This window comes from Protopterus annectens, chromosome 2.part0 (assembly GCF_019279795.1).
Source record: "Protopterus annectens isolate FY-2018-M chromosome 2.part0, PAN1.0, whole genome shotgun sequence".
Lineage (NCBI taxonomy): Eukaryota > Metazoa > Chordata > Ceratodontiformes > Protopteridae > Protopterus > Protopterus annectens.
This window is the reverse complement of record NC_056728.1, coordinates 1,292,190,721-1,292,214,865: the sequence shown is the minus strand read 5'-3', so window position 1 is coordinate 1,292,214,865 and position 24,145 is coordinate 1,292,190,721. Positions and strand designations below refer to the sequence as shown.

At 36.2% G+C, this 24,145-nt stretch overlaps 1 protein-coding gene across 5 annotated transcripts in view; it reads right to left on the bottom strand.

The window, feature by feature from the left end:
- PITX2 (paired like homeodomain 2) overlaps window positions 1-22,972 on the bottom strand; it is an 88,063-nt gene extending 65,091 nt beyond the window's left edge. The window contains exons 1-3 of one of the 5 annotated variants that reach the window (XM_044061454.1): window positions 22,956-22,972; window positions 11,885-11,976; window positions 11,592-11,726 (exon numbers count right to left, since the gene is read on the bottom strand). In XM_044061454.1, the coding sequence (XP_043917389.1) occupies window positions 11,592-11,726; window positions 11,885-11,960 (211 nt within the window). In that variant the 5' untranslated portion in view covers window positions 11,961-11,976; window positions 22,956-22,972. Of the gene's footprint in view, window positions 1-11,591; window positions 11,727-11,884; window positions 11,977-17,009; window positions 17,402-22,955 lie in introns of those variants that run through there. The other 4 variants (XM_044061455.1, XM_044061459.1, XM_044061460.1 and 1 more) reach the window with 4 other exon arrangements.
- Between the last annotated feature and the right edge of the window lie 1,173 nt (window positions 22,973-24,145).

Here is a 24,145-nt window from a genome sequence, read left to right as displayed (position 1 = left end):
CAAGTCTGAGACAATGTTTGGTTTGCTCCAAATTGACATAACATTAAAAATAGTAGTTTGAGACAGAGATCCATTCAAAAAGGCTATTGTGGAGAAACTTTGTGAGCAGATAAATACTTGTGGCTGTTAATAAAATGCAGATATTTCTTGAGAAAGCAAAATGATGGAGAGTAAGCTGCTTTGTGAAAGAGAGCAAAAAGTATTTTTGGATGAAGGCAGAGAAACCAGAAAACATAATCATTGGGTACAACAATGGGTGTACTCACCAAAGAAAACACTCTGGGATTTTAACTCTGATGACATGTGACTACTTACCAGTTTAGAAACTGTAAAGTACTATAGCAAAACAAATTGAGATCTTTAAAAAATGGAAGGAGCAAACTAGATAGGAAAAAATGGGAATTGTTGGAACAATATACGCAGAGCAGGAACGAGGTTTAAGAGGCAGGATTTGAATGAGCTTAACTGACAGTGACTGGATGGTTTATAAGTGATGTATAGTGTTTACAACTACAGTTGCTTCAATGGTGCCTGTGATGTAAACTGTTTGCAACTAAAGTGATATCATTTTATGTTTTTCATTTATATAAATGTAAGTTTGTCTTTGTCATATGTGTAAATTTAATAAAGATATTTGGAAAAAAAATACATACATACATACACACATACATACATACATACATACATACATACATACATACATACATACATAACTAACTAAATAGAAAAGGGAACAGAATGGACCAGTACTGAATGATATGTCTGTCAGACTTCAACATATTGTGGTAAAGGTTTATCAGAAATGGAGTTTGTCCGACTGCCCTGGGTGTTTGTTTGGCAGAAATTATTTGTAACCAGAGTATGTTTTTCACCTAGAGACACTACAATATTTAAACACATGATGGATTGGAATGTGCAGATGACTGCTAAGGAAGTACTAAGAAGTGGAAATACTTGGGGTGAAATGCCTGAACTTGGTTCAGACTGAACTCTAGAAATATTTTATATTAATTCCTTTAAATAAGCTGCAGTAAGAAAATATTACTGTATTCAGGTATGTACTAGTGACAGACATGAAGTCTTCCTACTGCCAAGACTGCATTGCATTGTAAAGACTGAACCAAGATGTGCGCGTAGAGTCCGTTAGGAAGCTTACTTTGAATTGATTATATTATTATAACTCTAAAATCAAACCTTCATTATTCAGGTAAGGAGATCTTTCAGGAGGTCAGCAGTGTCACTCCTTTGCTGCAGTGACATCTGGATGTTTAATCATGATGATATAACACTTCTGATTCTTTCAGAGCATGTCCACTTTCCTTTTCTACACAAAATAGTGAAGTTAAAGAGGTTATTCTGAATAACTAGAAAGCAGTTAGTAACAACACTAAATTATTAAAAATGTATATGACCTAAACTTTATTTCACATATACAAAGTAGGATAACCTGAAATCATTAATTGAAAAGAATACAGAAGTAAGTAACATACAAATAAGTAACAATGTTAGTAAAAAGGAAGGTACCTTCTCCTGCCATTCATGTAAGCCATATTGGTTTATTAATATTGATAACATTTTGTTTTAAACCACTTAGACAAAAATGTTATTATTAAGGGCAGGTATGACTGGAATATTAAGAAATAGCATCTATTCATATATATATATATATATATATATATATATATATATATATATATATATATATATATACACACACACACACACACACACACACACACACAAGCTGCCAAAGTTTAATAATAAAGATAAGAACAATGCTCTTTACAGTCACTCCCCAGACTGTAGTAATTTCAAAAAGTTTATTAGATACTATAAATATTAAATATGTCCTAAAATAAAAAGGTGCATGTAAAATGCATTTAATCTTTCATTTATTTTAATGTATTTTATGCATATTCCTATAGTTAAAAAATTTTTATAGGTGTGGGTGGATTATATAAAACAGTTTTTGATTTTTTTTTCATTATTATGTGTTTACACATTTACTTTTGGAAATATTATATTTTGGATAGGTGATTGTCTTTAATATATACGGCTTAACTGTGTGGTGATTTATACCATGTGCTATGGGGCTTATTTAAACCAATTATGTTTTCTGCAAAGTTTCATCCTGAAGAAGTTCTTATATTATTAAGCAATGAAAGTGCTAAACTTATCAAACATTGCCTTCTATTCTTTGACTGTTTGTGTGTGTGTGTGTGTGTGTGTGTGTGTGTGTGTGTGTGTGTTATTAATCAATGAAAGCACTAAACTTATCAAACATTGCCTTCTATTCTTTGACTGTGTGTGTGTGTGTGTGTGTGTGTGTGTGTGTGTGTGTGTGTGTGTGTGTGTGTGTGTGTGTGTGTGTGTGTGTGTGTGTGTATGTGTGTGTGCATGTGTGTGCTTGTGTGTGTGTGTGTGTGTGTGTGTGTGTGTGTGTGTGTGTGTGTGTGTAACATTTCCTGTTACTTGTCATTTATCCTGTTACCTAAGTCTCCATTGGAATAATATGTAATGTATAACATACACCGCATAGTATTATGACTAAATATCCAGTCTGTGTCTGGAAATAGCAAATACATGCCTAATGCAGACTGGTGAATGAAAGCAAGTAGATATTTATTTACTTATGTAGTTAGTTAGTCAGTTAGTTAGTTAGTTAGTTAGTTAGTTAGTTAGTTAGTTAGTTAGTTAGTTAGTTAGTTTACATGTGTTAACTGGGGAAGTCCACTGGACACAGGTCCATTTTTAGTGGAGGCCCGGGGAGAAAAGCTCCATGTAATACTAAGAATGTATACATATAAGAATACAAATAGGCATACATAAGCAAGCATTAACAATTTCTAGGTAGTTTCAATAGTAAATGACGCATGCAAGAAAAACTTGTTACATTTTTTTTTTCACTACAAGAAGGTTGCTCATTCTTTTCAGAACATTACATTAGTTAAACAGGTCAACAGGTCAAATGGCTCTACAAAGGACTTATCATTGGAACAGTTGGATCATGACAGACTCCTAGCAACAGTGCAGAGTATGGATTAACCTAGGGAGTAGCATGAGCTATATTCTTTTTATGCATTAAATATACTTGGGTCTGCATTTTATATGTCTGTAGTCATTCTGCACTGCATGTAATTATCTTGACTCATTGATAAGGCAGAAAGAGAAAAGAGAAAGATTGAGTGATTTAAATTTTATCTTTTTAAAATTTTTCAGGATTGCCACAGTTCTGCAAAATGTTGCACTGAAGATGTTCAATGTATCATTAACTGGTTAAAATATACTGAGTGCATTTCATGATACTCTGGTGAGCCTGAAATAACAAGAAAATATGTATCTTAATGAAGATAGTGATGTCAGCAACAGAGCTTCTTCCTATCAACTCGATCAACTAGATTTATGATTATAACATGGCCTGCACTAACTCACTTCTGATGATGTATATGTATAACTGATCAGAAGTATTGCTTAAAGCGTAGAAATTACTCCTGGCTAACTTTATCCGTATTTTAGGTTGCTCTTATTTGCGTAGTATGTCTATAGTTCATTACCCAGATCGAGCATGGAAACAAGTTTTTATTTACTCTTGCACATCCCAAGTTAGACGTGATTCCATGTCTAGGCTGCATTTCTTCTTGTCATAATCTCCCTGTATGACCTACAAGAATTCCTTTCAGCTATCCCCGATTTTCAGGGACGTCCCTGGTTTAGACTCAAATTTTAACTCTGCCTCTTTATCCCTCCTAATGTCGGCCAATTTTGGAGAAGAAGTGGTGAATTACATATAATAAATAATGATAATAATTACATTCATACACTAATTTTATTCAGAAAATCTGTATTAATTCAGATTCTCTGATTGTGTTAATGTTTCAAGTTAGAATTTTAAAAGTGTTTCTGATTATTTCTGAATTCGTCACTGATTCTATTCATATTTGTCCCCGACTGGTTGAGTGTTATGCCTTAAGTAATTATATTTTTTTATGCACGCCCGTGCAGCCTCTTTTAGAGCAGCACAATGACTTGACTTTTTACAACTAATAATGATAGCTTATAATACTGACCCATTTTCTGTCAGTGACCATTGTAGACTCTTTACATAATATATGAAAAGCCAATTCATCATAGCGTATAATAGCGGTTTCATATCTAATCAATTATGCTAATATCCAGGAACGGCCTTAGGTCAACTGGTGCCCTAGGCAAAAGGGCTCCGGAGCACCCCCCCCCCCCCACAATACCTGGTGCCCCTATCCTCGTCTACTTACACCAAATAAATACTGGAAAAGGGCCCCTGCTAGTGTGGTGCCCTAGACAGCCGCCTAGTTGGCATATGCCTAAGGCCAGCTATGCTAATATCTAAGTCTATATTGATACAGATACGTACGTATCTATTCCCTTTCTTGTTCTTTCTCTCTTTCACACGAACACACGCACGCACAAAACACCTACAGGAAGCACAGATGATTACAATGAAACATTGACCTCTTTGCATTTGCCAGATTTTTATCTTAAGGGAGAAAATGTTTGACATTCAAAAGAGCAACTACAATTGTGTGCCATAAAACTGTTTCATGAACACAAAGAGATCTTGTATTTATTTATTATTTTTATTCTTAAGAAGCAGTCAGCTCTGTCGAAGACTAACTTCACCACTCACAGAAGGTCATATTCAAACTTCAGGGCTCAGTAGCTGATTGTTTTTATCCAGTCGTATATGCATGGTGTGAAACTAGCTTATGTGTATTCTCTCCCGTTGAAATGTCTATGCATCTTACACCCCTGTTTTGCAGAGCTTTAGACAGTTTTGTAGACATGTATATCTTGAGTGATCATTTTATATTTAAAAAAAAAAAAAAATATATATATATATATATATATATATATATATATATATATATATATTTATATCAGTCTGTAAGAATTTCTAGAGGATCGTGACTTCTAGAAACTGACATTATTCCAGTGGTCACAAATCACACAAAACGGCATACAAGCACACATGAACTGTAACTATGTGCTTGTTTCAATTCCCAAGTGAGTTATCTAAAACAGCTACAGCCCTAAAAAAAATCTCAAAACGTTGTTTTACGGGGAAACTGATATACGCGTGCAGCATTATTAAAGTTTATTGAGGGTGGGTCTGCTAAAAATGCATATAGATTTATCAGTGGAGGCACGAACAACCACGGTGCTTTAACAAACAATATATAAGCATGTCTGTACGAACTGTACATCCTCCATGTAAAATCAAATAAACACACAATGCGCGCGCGTGTGTTTTACTGTTTTCCAGTCATGCTGTTTCATGTGCCTTAATCGGGTAATGCTTTATTAACACCATCTTTTTTATTCCCAGTTGTATTCTACTCATTTTAAATTTTAATCTCGTTTTAATCGTGGACTCGCTTAAGCAAATATCCGAGTCACTAGGGCAACGGCAAATACATGAGTCACAAGGGCAAGAGCAAGTGCAGTGCACAAGGACACTAGTCCGGGGTGGTCAATCCACCAGCTTGTTGTACTGTACTACCAGGGGAAAACTCACTCAGACACAGGAAAAACTTGTAAACTCCACACAGGCAGTGGCCACATGTCAGGAATGAGCCGTGAACATTGAGACAGAAACGTTAACGTTGTCCATTGTTTCCTATATTACCACATGGGGCAGTTGTTTATGAATTAGCAGGTACTTGCTCTTTATGAAGTCTGCCTTCCTAAAAAACTCTGCTAGATGCCAAACAAGACAGAAAGACCCTGCTATACATCAGCTGTTGCTGTCATGTGTATAACAGGGACATTGCGCTCTCCAGTAAAAAATGAAACGTTGTCAGTAATTAATTCACATTTACAATATGGCTTGATTTCCGATAAAGTCTGAGAGAGGGCGATAGTGGAGAGAACTTGACTGAAATAGTGTACTTGCGTGATGGTTGATTTTTTTACGGCAGAAGCGTAGTTGGACGCATGCGCACTGCTCCCATAACATTTAATGATCGCAAACACATTATTTTACTGCAGTGCACTCCATTATATCTGGGTTAGCAGGTACTATAATGTCTAAATGTGTTAGTTATACTTCAACACAAATCTTGGATACCCCCCTCCAGCATTTAAAAGTTGCAGTTAGCAGTTACGAAGCTTACTCGTAGTTGAGATTGCAGTCTGTATTTTTGGGCACGTCTCTTCAGGCATACCTCTTACTTGGTTTTGTTTTCTCTCAGAATGTTGCGAGAAAAGGTGGTGGACAATACTTAATGGATAACTGCAATGATGTATAGATACACGTTATGCTCAGTCCAGTGCTCTCCATTATCGCACAGTGGAGGTACTACTGCTTTGTTTCTTTTGCTATGACTTAATTATGCAGATATATATTATTTTCAAATAAAATCAAAGGAAACTTAAGAGTGCATGCTCAAAATGAGCAGATACATTTTTAAACACGTATTTTTTTCTAAATTGAATTCTACACTGCAGTATGGATGATGAGGCCTGACAGAAGGTTTATTTTTATAGTTCTGGTATGAAATGCCAACTTCCTGAAAGTCGATGTTCCAAAAGAACGGACAAAAAGTGTTAAACTCTCTTGTTTTGTCCTCCCCCCACCCTTCACCGCTAACTTATGTATACCAACCAACCCCACGGTCACACCAAGTCGAATAAGATAGAATCTCTCTAAAAAATAGTCATTGCTTGCGTAAAACCGCTACTCGCAGCGGCTTTCAGGAGTTCTGCGTTACGTCGTTCTTCTGTTTATTTTCTGCGAGCTACTGACGCTCGAGGAATTTTACTTTGAGCATGATGATTTATGGAAACATTTTGACAGATTAAGCATTTACATACGCTTAACAAACTGCATCTAACAAAGAAAAAAAATTGGGTGGGTCCCTCATGATATGTTGTTTCCAAAGTACATTACACATATCTATTTATGCACAACATGCAAAGTGAAACATCCAAAAAAAAACACTAACAATGTAAGTGCTAAAATTAACCCTTCCTCTTCCTCACTTTTTATTTATAATTACTGGCGTTGCCTTATATTTTTATCATTACACTGAGGAGAAAATGTACTATCTAAATAAAAGTGCCAAAAATGGGGTGGGTGGGGCGGTATTGTTCTTTCCTTCCAGCATTTAACGAATTTTAATTGTTACTGCAGCTTCATTATTTATTTATTCGATACATATATTTAGAAAAGGAATTTCTGCAGTGAAAACACCAAGAAATGGCCAAATTCAAAACGCCTTTGTTCTCTGCTCCTCTACCAGTTTCGTGCGTGCGTTTGTGCGCGCGCGTGTGCGTAATGCGTGCGTGCGTGTTTGAGACAGACTAATCATAAACAGGCGTGCTATACGCGAACCACTGCGCTCCTATATACACAAAAAATATAAGTTACAATAGTAGCTGGGACCCCTATACAGTATATTCCTCAAGAACTGTACGTGAGCTCTGAGCTTCATGGCATTGTGACTTTTTAAACTCTTATTTTATCTTCGTGAAGATCACTCTTTCTTAATTTATCGCTCTTCTAAATGGATAAACTGACACTTAGGTGCGATCTTCAGTTAGTCCTGATGTATTTTACCTTTGGTCTGCTGTCTTTCCCCTATCTTGGATTACTGGTTATTTCTCCAAGATGAAGAGCCATTAATTAACCATTCAGTCAATATTAGGAAGACGACAAAGCTTTTTACATAGGATTAAGAAGACATCAAATTGTTCCATTAGTATATTCCTGCTCACGAATAAGCTTTCATTATACATTTAGTTTTCCCTAGAGCCAGTCCAACAACTACCGCATATATTACAATCAGGCTGTGGAAAATCGCAGTTCACTGATCAGGACTATACGTATAATCAGCAACTCACAGGCAAGTAATCTTTTATTCTTCAGCGTGCTAGAACAATTATTAAAATAAATGTGATAGTAGGTCCATAGTTTCCTTCTCTGATTTGCTTCTCATTCCCCTTAAGTTTGCCTAAAACAATACAAGTGGTGTGCTACGCACAGCAATGAAAAACGTATGTTATTACTTTAAAAAATGTGTTTAATGATACCAACACACCATGGAATGGCCCTTTGAAAGATTCTGCAAGACAGAAAACAGCAATAAGCACAAATCACCAAATCATCCAAACACACAAGCAAAAACGTGCATGTAGTAGTCAGCCAGCACTTCACAAGTACCACTGAGAAATACATATTTTCCAACACTGATGTGAACCATTACACCTTACATAATGACAGTGTAAATTAAACAAATGCAATAACCAGAAGTAGGTGAAAAGCAAGCTCAAAATCTGCTTCATTCTTTTCAGACTACAACCCATTGGAATGTACTTTAATAATAACAATCTATTTGCTTTTAAAACGATAAAATATAGTAGAATAAGTAATTGTGCAGACTATAATATAATCTACACTTTTAATTACACAATCTGACCATGAAATTTAGAAAATGCACATTCATGTGGAAGTGGTTGGTTGCACCAAATATTTTAACTCCTTTAAATAAATGTTTTATTAGTAATTGTATTTAAAATGTACGTGCAAATAATTATCATTGGCTTCTTCATATACCCAATCCAGCCTGACTGCATTTAAAAGTATTTGTTGGCAACTGACTAAACATAACCATACTGTAACAAAGAAGGCCCTTGTGCTACTCCGAGTGTAACAGAAATTACTAAGTGAAATTGCAGCAGTAAATAAAAGCAATCAAAGATGCTGTAACTACATAATAAATATACTGCATGTACATCAGTGGATATACCGATTTAATGCGTACTACAGTAAGCATCTACATTCTTGAGAGCGTATATGTGTATATAAACACACACACGTTTTATGTATATGTAAAGAGAGAGAGATAGAGAAAGAGAGAGAGAGAGAGAGAGAGAGAGAGAGAGAGAAAGCAAATATGAATTATTATAAACAGGACATTTGCAGTGGCCTAGTAATTATTTCCTATAACACACAAACATGTGTGTACGTTTCAAATAATTGCTTTGCTCTACAAAATCAAATGATATTGATTGTTGCAATACACCGAAGAGTCCTGATGGAAGCTGTTCTGCCATGGGTGTAACTGTGTGAAACCATATTAATACTCTGATGTAAGGTACTGAAGTGGCCGTTTGTTGTGCGGGTCTGAAAACTGCAAGCTGTGGAGATGTGTGAGGACATAAGGAAGAGCACATTAAGCAATCCTTACAAAAGAAATGTGATTACCTGTTTTGTAATCCATCACTGTTCAATCGATGTGATTTTTAAATATGCTTATGAAGAACTATACAACTGAAAAACTATTAATATTTATTTCTGCTACAATGTAATTCATATGAAAATGCATTTCAAAATGTATATATTGCTAGCGGTGTTTGAATACCTTTTTGGCATTTACTATTTTTTTCTTTTTTGTTTTTAACCATACACATTTCAAATAACTGCAGTTATTACCTCTTGGTGGAAACAATTTCACTTTTAAACTTATATTGGCTTTTCATTGTGTAAATCTTGCAGCATACCCCTTCGCGTGGTTATACAAATGAGCTATATGCGCACTATACTGCATTTATTGAAATTAAGTTGCGTTTGAATACATGTGTAGTTATGCACATCACCGCACACACAACATTTGCATTGTCGATTGTTTACCCACTGATTAACGCTTCGCCACCAACATTAGGATTGATTTCCCCACATCAGGACACGGGCTACTATCGATGGACTGTTTCATCAATTAACATACTGGTGAGTTATATGCACGACTCTATGTTTTAATTTAGGATGTTGCACACCAACACTCAATAAACAATACAAAGACAAAAGCTTTACTTCAGGCACCCAGTCAGTTAATGTTAGAGTCGGGAAAAGAGAATTAAACCAGAAAGCCTAACTACATGGATGCTCTTCTGCTACCAATATTGTAATCAAATATATAGTTACTGTCCACTGCTTCTGATGTAGTAATATACGTAAGAACAGTTTGTTTCAACACATAAAACATTTTGTTGCTTTTGTTTTAGTCATCATGCTGTAGTGATTTAATTTTAGGGCTCAGCTGAAGGTCTCCATTAAGACTTACAGAGCACATTTGCGATGGATGATCGGCTTTCAAAATATCAGTCTGTTGATAGAATGGTATTACATCTTGAAAATGTTTATGCAAATCACTTCACAAAGTGTGTGCATCGTTATTAAAGTGCTGATAATATAAAAGGCATTGTAACAGTAGTACAATACAATCTTGCAATATTTTTAGATAATATATAGAATACGTGTATACCAAGATTCGAAGAAATTATTTAAGGAAGTTGCCAATGCCATATGATGCACGTCGATCAGTTGGAGATTAAGCTGCACACCCTTTCGTTTTGTCCTTACTGAATGGATGGTTTCAAATAATTTAACTTCTGCTCACCTTACCTACCAGACCGTTTTTCTTCCCGAATACTTCATTAATACTTCACTTCATACTGCATAACTCTCACGTATTTTTTTCAGGGACAGTCCAGATTTTGCCCCATAATGTTACCGTTTCCTTCTTAAATTTGAGGATTTTTTTTTGAGGGGGGGCAGTTTGTTGCAGTCATTAACGTATAACTGACAAAACAGTTACAGAAATGCAAGTTAATACATTCTGTGCTCTTACTTTGTTGAAAGATGTGCAGGTGGGACATAAGACTGTGTACGCCTTATATATATATATATATATATATATATATATATATATATATATATATATATATATATATATATGTATATACATATATCAAAAATAAGGTCCCCTTATTCAGCTGCATTTACATATATTTCACCATGCGTAGTTCCATATGGAAAATTAACTTCTCTATTTATTTAAAGGCATTAGACGCATACAAAACACACAAGCTACAAACACAAATTTTCTTTTCAAATTAGATTAAGTAAGCCTCATAAATGAGTATTATTATGAATGTATTTCTTGTTGCACACCCTTAAAAACAGTGTTTTCCCGAGAAATAGGGACGGACTGTGTTCAAAAAACAATGCCAACCATTAAAGTTACATGCATATCAAAAAAGGTATGTTTAGTCTATGTCCTTTTACTGTATTGATTTTCCAAACCAGCAGCACCAATATTAAAAAAGATGTTATTGATCTGAGGCGTTTGCCCGTGATTATTTTGGACTTTGCTCCTGAGTGTGGCAATGAGGGATACAGGGATGATACTGACACCTTATAATTTGCTGCGTTACCTGCACAACTAACATGTACTGAGTCCTAAACACACACACACACACACACACACACACACACACGCACACACAATCTCAGAAGCGTGATAACCTACGAGACAAGTCCACATATTGCACATGGCTTAGTTCCTGAATTCCTGGCGTGCAATGCAGCTTACAAGCACCAGATGGCGCCTTAACACAGCTCCACAACAGCGAACCGGCTACACAGACTGAAAATATTTAACGCTCTCTTGTGTGCAACACTATTTTACCTTTTTATACAATGCACTAAAGCAATCTGAGCTGAAGTTTTAAAGGATCATACAGGTTAATCAAATATATTGTACAACTTCCCTTACCATTGGATCCGTGATGCTGCTTAGGAAACAATTTGCTTTCTTTCCTGGAATCCATAGCATCGCTTAGATTAAGTTCCACTTTTTTAATTTCAGGATCTTTAGAAAACAGACATTCCACTACAGGCTGCTGGCACGCTACAACAATTTGAAAATTAAAACAGCAACGTTTAACTATAAATGTTTGGCAATGTTGTCTAAAGTGCAATTTTAGTTCTATCACTAACTCACAATCAGAAGTGCACACTTGCACATAATACTTACTACCTTTCCAGTGAACGAAGAACGTGCCTTACCTAACTGGACAGAAGCCGAAACAAGTTTGCGGCAGTTTGGTTCCATTTCTTGTTTAACCCCTTTTCTGTAAAACATTGAAATGATCGAATATCTGGAATTAAAAAGACGCAGTTCTACTATGGTGCTCTCTGATAATTAAAATAGCATACTTTGATGTATTTATCGTTAAACAAAGACATCATTTTACACTGAGATAACTTCAAAATTACACTAAAATAAGCTGACAGCATCGGTGAACACATTTAGCAAATGTCCAGTCAAACAAAAAGCATAACTGAAACCAGCAGTCATCTGTTATGCTTACAGTCCCAGTCATTTTCCAGAAAAAAATAGTACACTTCACTGAAATTTGATCCAAATCACCTTTAGAGTAGGATAGTTAAAATTAAAGACAGGTTATCTATTTGGTGTGTGTGTGTGTGTGCGTGTGTGTGCGTGTGTGTGTGCGTGTGTGCGCGCGTCTACATCTGTCAGCAGCTAAGTTTTGCCTGCCATTCGGACCCAAGCCACATACATTAAAATTCTGCAGTTCTGTGTCTACGTGCATACGCACACAAATGTGCTACCCGCAGTGGAAAGCACGTCAACTACATTACAGTTTATACTTGCTCTTCTTTAAGTAACAACAGCCATTCAAGGTTTAGGAGCAGGACTAAACCCTCCTGATTACAGTCTAAGATATTAAGATAATTAAGAAAACGTACATAGCATGACTGCAGGCTGTCACAGAAAAATAAAAACAATTCTGAAAACTGGTCTATTCCTTCAGTGTGACTTAATGAAACTGAAAAGGGAATTATAGTGAAGGTGTTTCTAAATCCACTGGTTGCTAAAAAATCGTTTGTGTCAGACCTCGTAAAACAGGCTTTTTGCCTTCACAGCAACAAGTGGACAAGCGAGCTAAATCATTCCCCCACATAGTTTGTAATCACACATGTTAAGATTGTTGCTGTTAACATTAAGTCCAACACTATATCATTAACTATTATTGACAATTTGACATGAACAGATAGTACGTTGTTTATCTTTCTACTAAACGTTTGTAGATCTCAACTGGTCAAAAGAGAATTTAAGTGAAAATCAAGATAGGTGATTAACATTTCAGGAACAGGAGTCCGAGTTTACTGTTCACCGTGAATGAAAATGTGTTAAAATCCCGAATTGTCCATGTTCTTCGGGGTAGTACAATAACTTCTGCTTTCTCTGCAGGTCATACCACTCAACCTCTTAGCGCAAGAAATCTGGACAAAGTCTAAAATAATGGGGGATAAATACCCCCGCAAAATAGGTACCGATTTTAACTGTTCCTCTAAGCAACTTTACAACGTTGCAAGAATACCAGTATTTGCGTTAGCATACATTTTATGAAGGTTATAAAGCATGAAACTCAAATGTATGTAATTAATTAGTGACTTCAGTCCTCAGCGACTTGCCAGAAAACCACACATTTTATGAGGAACAGTCTAAAAGTATGAGTCAAAATCTGGGCATTCTGCAAAAATCTGTACAGTTGAGAGGTATGCGCAGTGCAGGTCTTGGACACAAATAAAAATGTGCTTATTTTCAGTAAATGCGATTCTTGTTCAGACGTTGACAGCTGCATTGTCACTTATTGTATTCATTTCACTGTTTTTCCACTCTGAGGGAATAGTCAGCTTCAACTAGGAAGGTCATATGATGGCTAAAATATGCTGGTTTTACTTATAAAAAAATATTTTAATGAATGAATGTGACTCATTTCTATTTACCCATGACTATCAGTTAAAAAATTCCGAATACTGAATGTGTGACAGATTCTTTCAATGTAGAACTTTGTGGAACATGAACTTTTTAAGATCCCAAATGAGGTACACTTGAGAGTTATGCACACCTAGATCGAAGCTGAAAGAAGAGAGGTTTGAACAACTACTAGCAAACACGGGTTATGACCACTAGTTCACTTTTGTTACATGACGCATTACTTATAATCAGAATTACAGGTAAGTGTTATCTGAAGTTATTATAAAGATTAACGCTTGCCTCCTGTTCTTAACCTGACAACTGTATGCACAGGCCTTTTAGGGATGGAAATCTTGCCTTTGTATATTTGCAGTATTAAACCCAGTCCGGAAACTGACTAAATCAGCATCCTGCTCTCAAGTCCATTAGGGATTTCCAAGGTTTGTGCCAAAGAACTGCAGTGGTAGAAGGTCGGCAGCAGGTTTACCGATCCCGCTGTAAAATCATGGGATTAGACACTGATTGAGATGTCTGTTGGTAAGATATTACAAAATTCATTATCACCGCTCTCTACTAACTCGATATGAAGTAACACAGATGGGATTTTATTAGCCCAGGCTTCAAATGTTTGCTTATGATAATTTCAGGGGAAAATTTGCATATCATCACATTAATTCTCTACAGACCATCACAGACAGGCACACACACATCCACGCGTTTACACACACACACACACACACACACGACTTCAGCTGTTCTGATCTATTTACTGAGATACTTAACGGAGCAAACAATAAACGAATACATTCAGTGCATCCATTCCGCTAGAACCAGGGAAATAAATACTAAAAGATATCTACATAACTTTTGGTAATAAATGTCTGTATCATTTTTTGTTAATAAGTGCATGTATTATATTTACCACAGCATATTAAGCAAACAATACACGCTCTATTTAAGACGGATGACATATTTTACAAGAATAGCTTTAGCTTTAATTTAAAATAGCTCAATAAACTGCTATGTTAACATGTAAAATCTTTACTATGCGTTTTACCAGTGGCTCTTTCCTCCACGTATGCTTTAAGGAAAACGCTGTTTCTTGTTACACAGAGCGAAGTCCTGCTGTACAAACTTCGTGCCGCAACTGACTACAAACAAGCTACTGCCTTTCAATGATTTCACATACATGTGTGAGGCTCCTAATGCTACTTAGCTAAGCCCATTTTTGTGCAGTTTAATGCACTTCCTTAAAACATCACAATCCTGGGCTGCAACGTCATTACAAAATTAAATGTAAATCCATGATTATAATATATTTCAGACCAAATGGTAAAAGCCTATAACTCATTTCGAAATGTGTATATTTTTTTCTAATATTTCTTTGACCATTTGCAAGATAGCGAATTGGCTGGTGAGTTGATTCTGCAAATAAATTCGTATTTCTGTAAAAAGAAATATAAAACTTAACACGTTATCTAACTAATAAATATAAAAGGTCTTGGCAATCTTGAAACCAGCAACATTGCAACACAGTTTAATGGTTTCTGGCTGCACAACAACACATTGCTTAGGTATAGTGCCAGGGGTAAATAAAGCTCAGAGCTGTAATAGCGACAAGTAGTTTGCCATAGTTCTATTGCCGTTAGCTGCTGTTAACGTTGTTACATTTTCTAGGTATTAATAGGCAGCAGCATATTCCTCGTACTCAGTCTTGCAGTCACCAAAAATAAAGCTTTCAATGACAGCAGCGATACAGGTGGAAGGGATCATAATAAGATGCAATAATATTTGCTTATGTTCTGCATAACTGACTTTTATCTGGCCCAGAGCCGAGGATAATCACAGTCTTGCCATTGTGTTACTGAGCTGAGGAAGTCCTTTTTATTTGCACTGCAGTTATTATTGGATTTACATCTGGGTTTTGAAACCTTTGTGAATGAGATACTGAGGCCATGCATTTACTACGCAAGGTACTGGCTAATTTAAATCACACTTAATAATCTTGTTTTGATTTTCCTACAGCGCTGTTGGTGCATTCCGTGTTAAAAGGTAGCATGTTTAACTAAATGACTTGCTTACTTCGTGCTTTGTTTCACATTTAAAAAGTCAACCTATGTTACAAAAGAAAATTGACCTTAAAAATACTGAATAATTCACGTTAACTGACTTATTTAGTTATTGGGCGTTATTACCATTATTTGAAACAAGCTTTAGAAAAAAAATGCTCCTGCCAACAGCCTTCCACAAGAAACAGACAAGGTAGTGAACTACAAGGCGTTTAGAGGGAAACCATATGACTACCTAAAAGAAACCTACAAATGTTCATGTAATCTAGACAAAGGATAATCTCCCAAACACACTCCTCATGACATCTAGCATGCTTTCTTCCTGCTAAAGTAACTCCCATAGATCAAACACAATATTGCTACCATATTATCCTTTCTTTCCTTCTCTGATCTCCGTTACTCTCTTTTGTCTCTAATTTTCTTCACTCATTTTATGACTTTTACAGTGCTAATAACTTATCTCTGTCTCCTTACTATAACATCCTTTTTTTTTATGTGTACACTATAGTCTTGATATGCTGCAAGAACGTATTGTCTGTCATATTCCACAACCTTTTTTTCATTTGACAAGCAATTTGCAATTCCACATAAATGAAGTTAATCTTCTATTACTATTTAACAGCTGGAAAGAGTTACGCCACAAGATGTTAAACTTTTTAAGTAACCTGTTAAGTAGACTTTCTTACTTCTAATTGCTCTGCCTTTGTCATTGTAAGTATACTTTCCAGTGAAGTCGATTATATATATATATATATATATATATATATATATATATATATATATATATATATATATATATATATATATATATATATATATATATATATAAGTATTTTGGCCTTATAGTTCACTGTGCATATGTGCTTTTACATTATGCATGTGTAAATTGCTATTGTGCTTCAGCGTCCAGGCCGTGACTCAAAAAGGGTCCCTGGACCAGCCTACCCACCCGGTTAACGAACATAATTAGTTACATGAAATAAATACTCAGGAATAAAGGTGCTGCACCTCTAAACTCAAAATGTATACGGCGATACAGCTCTGGCGATAATGCCTATTATTATGGAATATCTTTTAAGTTTACAAGTCATACGTACGTCTGAAATGTTACCGAGTTTGCACTAGATGGTTTGTAAACATGGATACACGGCATGAATCTGTACTTGCTAGCAGTTATTGACACGATCTAATAAAACGAACCGCATAAAGCTCACCAAAGACATCACTGTTTTGTACCACCGTCAGGCGTTATTTAGAATGCTTGAAAAATACAAAAGTGGAACACATCCTAATAGCTGCATTACACCACATCCAAAGAAGGGTGGCCTCTACTTACCGGTAACACACAAGTCGACTGGCTGGAGTTGTCCCACTTTCTCTTCACTTATTAATCGTAGCAGTTTACCAATCCCATGGGCAGTTAGGATAAAGTAACATAAAATTGACAACAAATTGAAGCAAGAGCTCCTCCGGTTAAAGTTACAGCTGCACAGCCTCTTACTTAGGGGCTGTGAATCGTAGCCGCTTCTTCACTATCGGCCCCTGGCTGCACTGGGAAATGTGTGACGTAAGGAGCAACCACGAGCCCAGGGAGGGAGGGGCGGAGTTGATGGGAGAAAAACACCACTACAGTAAGATGGCAGTACTGGAGGAGTTATTACACGGTACTCAAAGGAGAGCTGTGAAAGAAGGACTCTGACTGCTAATGTGTGTGTCACAGTGTGTGTGTGTTTTCTCGATAGGCTCAAGGCAGGGTACAAGTCAATGCCTTAGTTAAGAACAGAAGGGAAAGGCAGGGCGTGTGCTGACATGCGGGGTGACAGACAATGTACACCTCCTGCCTGTCTTGTAGGTGTGTGTGTGTGATTTTGTGTGTGTGTACGCGAGCGTGAGTGAGTGAATGCGCTCAAGCTTGCTTTTTAATAACTAATGCGAAAAAGAAGGCACTAAATCCTTGCTTTACAGTGAATGAAAAACTGGAGGAAAAAGTGAGGAAAAAAAAACATGGATAGAGAAGCAAAAACACTTGGTGCCGTGATGGGTACGAGATAAGGCATTGGATAGCTTTAGGCTTAGGAGGGCCTTCTGTGGATGACTACGTCTGATATATATGTATATATATATATATATATATATATATATATATACACACACATACATATATATATATATATATATATATATATATATATATATATACATATATATAAATAACGGTGCTGTAGAATTAAGTATATGCCGCAATTTGAGCTTTAACTTCAGTTCCACTTCCCAGCTTTCTTCAATTAGCATCAATGCTATCCTTAGTGCAAGTGCGTGTGCGGCGCGCATGTGTGTGTATCAACCTCTTAGAGCAAATCTGAACAAAGCCATTTATAATGTTGGGAGCAAAGGAGCACAAATAGAGGCATTTTTTAAATATTGCTCATACAAACGTAGAACGTTGATAGAACAAAATGTTTTGCTTTAACACGAATTTTCTGAAGGCTATGAAGTCTGAATCTCAACTATATGCCATAATTTTCTGACATCAGTCCTCAGTGATTTGCCAGAAAACCACAATTTTATAAGAAACAGATCAAAAACACAGGAAAGAATCTGGACAATTTGCGAAAATCTGTACAGTTGAGAGGTATGACTAGTAACTTCTTAAATTTGTAATAGCAATATTTAAAATCTACCACTATTGTTAGGCCTTTGTACACCCCATTATTTTAGGCCTTGTCCAGATTTCTTGCGCTAAAAGATTGAAAAGAATGGCCACTATATGTGTATATGGGGGCCGGGGGATAGTTTCTTCTAAAGGTCACGCCCCCTATTTTTAAGAACTTGTTTTAGGTCAGTTATTTAATAATTTAGATACACATTAACTGTATTAAATAGGGATACAATAATCAGAAGTGGTAAGGGTAACATGAAAACAAAAATTATACTATAACGTTTGCATAAGTCATTAAGTGGAGTGTTTGTGTCTGTATATCTGCAGAAATAAACAAAAAAAAAATAAATGTCTGTTTAAATTAAACGCCACGCAAACTGTGGCATAAATAATGACTGTGCCATCAAGCTTCAGAAATGCTGTTCATGAAAATCATAACATTGTGTGTGTGTGTGTGTGTGTGTATATATATATATATATATATATATATATATATATATATATATATATATATATATGTACGCACACTTATGTACACATGCACATGCACGCTCACACACGAATCTATGTATCTGTGTACATGCTCTCTCGCTCTGTCTCTCTCTCGCGTGCGCACACAGACACATACAAAAACACAGGTGCAAGCAAGTTAATCAATTGTATGCTCGCAATATCATATTGTTATCGTACCAAACCACTTTATACTTAAATGTGTACGATTTTCCCCATGTATTGCCCTCTGTATGCTTAATAATGTATGCACGAATACTTTGTAGATGTTTTCTCCTACAACTAAAACAAAAGCTGTTTTAGCGAATTATTTCCCTCTCTGAAGTAAATTATGTACATAGCTATGTAGCATGCATTAACTTACACAGTTGGGAAAATATTCTGGCCATAGTAAGCCACGGTGTCTATTTATCAGGTATTAGGTAGTAAGTGTGACTGGGGCAATTTGAATTAGTGGATTTTGCATTTCAAATGCATCACTAAAGATCATGTGTAAGCTGATAAAACAAATAATCAAATCAGTGGATGTCAGTATTGCAATACATGCTTCTTAGGTAGTTAGATCAATAGTAGAAACTGGAACAGATTGTGTAAAATGTAGCAAATGATACCTCATGGTATGTGTATGTGTCTGATACAGGTAATGCATAGCTCTCAACCTCTTAGCACAATAAATCTGGACAAAGCCAATAATAATAATCGGACCTCAAAGTCCCCAAAATGGAGACAAGTGTTAACAATTGCTCTTATTAACTTAGAAAGTTGCATTTTTCTGAAGGATATGAAGTCTGAAACTGAAACGTCTGTCATTATTTAGTGACTTCGGTCCTTAATGAATTTCCAGAAAACCACAGATTTTATGAGTAACAGACCAAAAATATGAGACACAGATTTGAAGACTTTAGGAAAATCTGGACAGTTGAGAGCTATGTTAAGTGCCGGAATCCTTTGTTTCTGAATTATTATCTTTGTTTTGATACTGTGGCCTCACCATGTCCCAGCTGTTGTTTCAAGAGAGTTTACTTATAATTAACTCGAACATTTTAACTGTGTAGTGCACCAGTGTTCCTATCACTAGTAAATCCAAGAAAGACAGCAAGCACTCAAGTGGCCTGGACATTGCAGATGGGTGGATGCGAATTCGTAATTTTTCTATTTCAAAGAGTTTCTAGCTGTTGCTGTGGCAGACAATTTGAAACTGTTAGAGCAAATGTGATGTTGCATGTCTTGTGAGTTTTGCCTTCCCTTTTCTTTAATTAATTAACTTGAACATTTTGATAGTAAATATCCCGAAAAATGCACATTTTAGTTCTGAGTATCTCAATCTACAGCTTGGTTTTATATTAGCAGATTGTCAGTTTGTGGATGATAAGGTTGTGCAGTAAAAGTATCGTGGAACTATAATTTTATAAAATAAAAATCAGCGACAGACGACAGCATCCTCCTAGGGAACGGGATACTCCTCAATGTAGCTAATACAAATAATTGACTTAAGTTTGCAAGAAGCGAGAAGTGGAACTGATGCCATCATACCTTCTCTGTGTGCGTGGGTCTGTGCGCGCGTATATATATATATATATATATATATATATATATATATATATATATATATATATATATATATATAAGAATGTAACTGTTCTTTATAAAGTAATTCACACACAGAAGTCTGACATTTTCTTACAGACGGCTGTTTATAATTTTTATAAAATGGAACAATATTTCGGCTTGGCTAGGACAGTTTTGGGTGCTCCCAGATGATTATTGTACCAGTGAGTATTAATATTTCTTAAAGTTCACGATTTATATTTCAATGTATTTCTTCTTTTTTATTTTATTTTTTCCAGAACCGTCTTACTGTCTAAATAACATACCGTTGAGAAATATGCAAGCAGTATATATCTAAAGTTTGTGTGACTGCTATTACATAGTTGAGATGCTAGTGTTTTCCCAGACATTGTCTAGGGCAGTCTTGAAACAATTTCATCGATCTTTTTTTTTATAACAACGACGAATTCTTCAAAAGGAAATAAATAATGTAGCCAATTTTCTTAAAATAAACATGTACATAAAGCATTTATTCAGAAACCACTTACAAAACAAATAAGATGAAAAAATGTGCTCACTTCTGCAACACCTATTTACATATCTGCAAATAACTATTTTAGCTACATTTCCAAGCCTTTGCCTTTGCTCCAGTCTTTAAATACCAAACCGTCTCATTTGCTTTATCATTCAGGTTGCAACACATATTCTCTATAAAATAATTGTCATAACGAGTTTGTGCAGCTGAAGTGAGCAGCTGCGAGACATGCAAATGGTTGCACAGTAGCATAAGATGCAGCGTGTTTTTCATTCCCTCCTCGAGTGCCTGGAAGGAGCCGGACATACGTTTCAAGCTCTTAATCCTTCTTTTACATTTTCAGTCATACTCCTATCAAGCAAGTAATTAATGTTCAGCATCACAAGGGAATACAATACCCAATTTGCTGCGGCAGAATGGGATTTTACCAAGATAGAAATGAGGTCTGTTGTTATCCATGAGCTGTCTAAAGGTCTGGGTATCTTTCTGTCTACTTACTTACATCAATGCCCGTCTGTGTGTCTAGTACCTTTAAATTTAGCAACTTACATTACTTAGATCTACATAAGAAAAGTTAGCCCCAAGTTATAAATGTTTCGCTTAACAAGCAGCCCTAACAAGGCATAAAAGTTGAAACATCTTTCAGTGATGCTAAGCAGTAACGGATGAACACACGGTATTGTAGAAGAAGGCATTTATTTATATAGCTATCTGAATTTTCAGTTGCAAACTGTCTTTCCTGCCTATCTTCTTCAACAGGACACTAGACAAAACATCATTCCAAGTTTTGCTCAGTTCCATAATGGACCGAATAAAGCAGATGTACAGAATAATTCAGTTCACATTTTTTTCATTTTATCCTACAACTGAATGATTTTTCATTTATGCTGTGAAAGCCTACTAGGCAAACACATTGTTTAAAGAATATTGTGCATTATTACACACACACACACACACACAAAACTTAGAATTATTAACCATTGATTATACATTGTCATAAATGTAACTAATGGAAAATACGATATCCTCTAGTTACATTATCAGTCCGAAGTGCTTATTGCAATTGTTGCTTTGATGTTTTCTTCACTTGCGTGTCATTTTTCAATATACATTGCCCCTTACATGGCATTTTACATTAACTCTGTCTGGCAGTTAGTGCAGGTGACTGATGCTATGAGCAGCTAAGGAGCGCATTCCTGAGCCTGGAGTGCATGGTTTGATTAATTTCACCTTCATTTGTGTACTGTGTGGCTCTAATCAAATAGTGGTCCCAGGTCGACTATGAAATGAAAGAATTTGTCTAGCTACAAGCAAGGAAGAAAAAGTCTGCTGAACCTAACGTATGCCCATGCAAAAAATAAATACTGCAGATGTCACTAGTTAAATAATTTGGAGAGATATGCATAACAACTGTGGCATGAAAACTAATTTATAGACTTCACTACTGAATAACCATTCTAAAATTAGTGATTAAATGCTTAACCAAAGAGGATCACGAATGTTCATATCGATTAACCAATGAATTAGCATCAGAGGGTAAAAAGTATCTAAGACTACTGCTGGGCTTTTAAGTTATTAGTGATGTAGCTACTGTTTCAGCGTGAATGGATTCGACCTGGGAAAACAAACAAGAGCCAAAGGACACCGATGCTATTTCCACACAAATGGGGCAGCTAAACGCAGCATTTCAGCTCCATCTTACTTTAAACTGCACGCTGTTGTTGTCATGCTCTCTCTCCGTTTTATTACAGAAATAAGGGATTACACTGTCCTAGTAGTCCTCTTCCATAACTTGCATCTTTTGGACACGCGCGCGCGCGCGCACAGACACACACACACACACACACAGACACACTGTGTTTCTCCCTTTATCTCTGTTAGGCTGGAATGCAGTCCCTGAGCATCCTATCCATACTATTGTCTTCATTAATATCTGTATGTTTCTTAAAAGATTGTGATCAGGTTCTGATAAAGACCATACACATAAAAATATCCTGTATCGATAACACACACGCAAACTACATTCTTACCTCTGTCTTGCGAATAAAATGAAAGGTAACACCTCTGAGACAGTCAGTGCAAAGGAATGTTCAAGTTCAAATAAGGCTGGTGGTGAGGGGAGCTCTGTACCCTCCGGGAGAATCAGCATTCCCTTTCATTTCAACCACTTATCGATTTGCTGTTGTCATATTTGGCGTCGCAGAAGGGCACTTGAAAGAATTTGTGAAATGAGACTCAGATCAGAGAAATCAGGTTAAATAGTGTAGGCTCCCAACAAATTGTAATCATTACGTTACTTATCACTCCACTACTTCCTGAGCAACACGTTCGTCGTGTTATTCCTGGCGAGATACTCTATTTTCTAGGATTTATAGATCCATTCCTTTCTCTCCTCTCCTTTTCTCGCCTTTTCCCTGCCTGTTTTCTACTACATACCCACCTACCCAAATACAATCTGCAAAACATTTCAGCAGAAAACACAGCTATTGGGCTTTATGTCAAGAGGCAGAAAAATCGCAATGCTTAAAACACCGACTCCTCTATTTTTGTGTGTGTATTTGTTCGTGCGTGTGTTTGCGCGCGCATCTATTGGTGTACATGTGCGCAAACGTGCAAGTTTGCGTTTGCATTTAAGGTTCAACTTTATGAATACAGTCAAGCCTTTCACAGAACTCTCTCATATATTTTACATGTCGCTTCATAGCTGCAATGCTCATTTAGCATCTGTTACAAACGCATTTCATGTAAATAATTAATAATTCAATAAACACGTTACAATCTTAGTTGATATAGTCATACTCTTATGCATATGAAGGTATATTTGTTCGGAAGTCCCTTTTTCCTTCTACCCTTACCCCCGTTTGGGCATACTATTTGCTTAATGAGTCCTAAGACATCCAATCCCCCAAACTTGAGAGCTAGTTTCCAGTTATTTTCTTAATTTCACTTGCAACTTCAGATTCCTCCCTTCCACATTCACGTCTAGTCCTACATTGTTCCACCATTGCTTTCTCCCCTTATTCATCCAGCCATACACATTAGTCCTATACGTTTGTCTGGTGGTTATCATCCATTCTATTTTCATTTCCCCGCCCTTTCCTTACCTTTTCTTCCACTTGTAGAGTTTCTCCCACTCTGTGCTGTCAGGCTTGTACAACTCACAACATTTTCACTGAGGGTGGACTTCAGGTTAATGGCTTCTGCAGTGCGGCGAAACCCT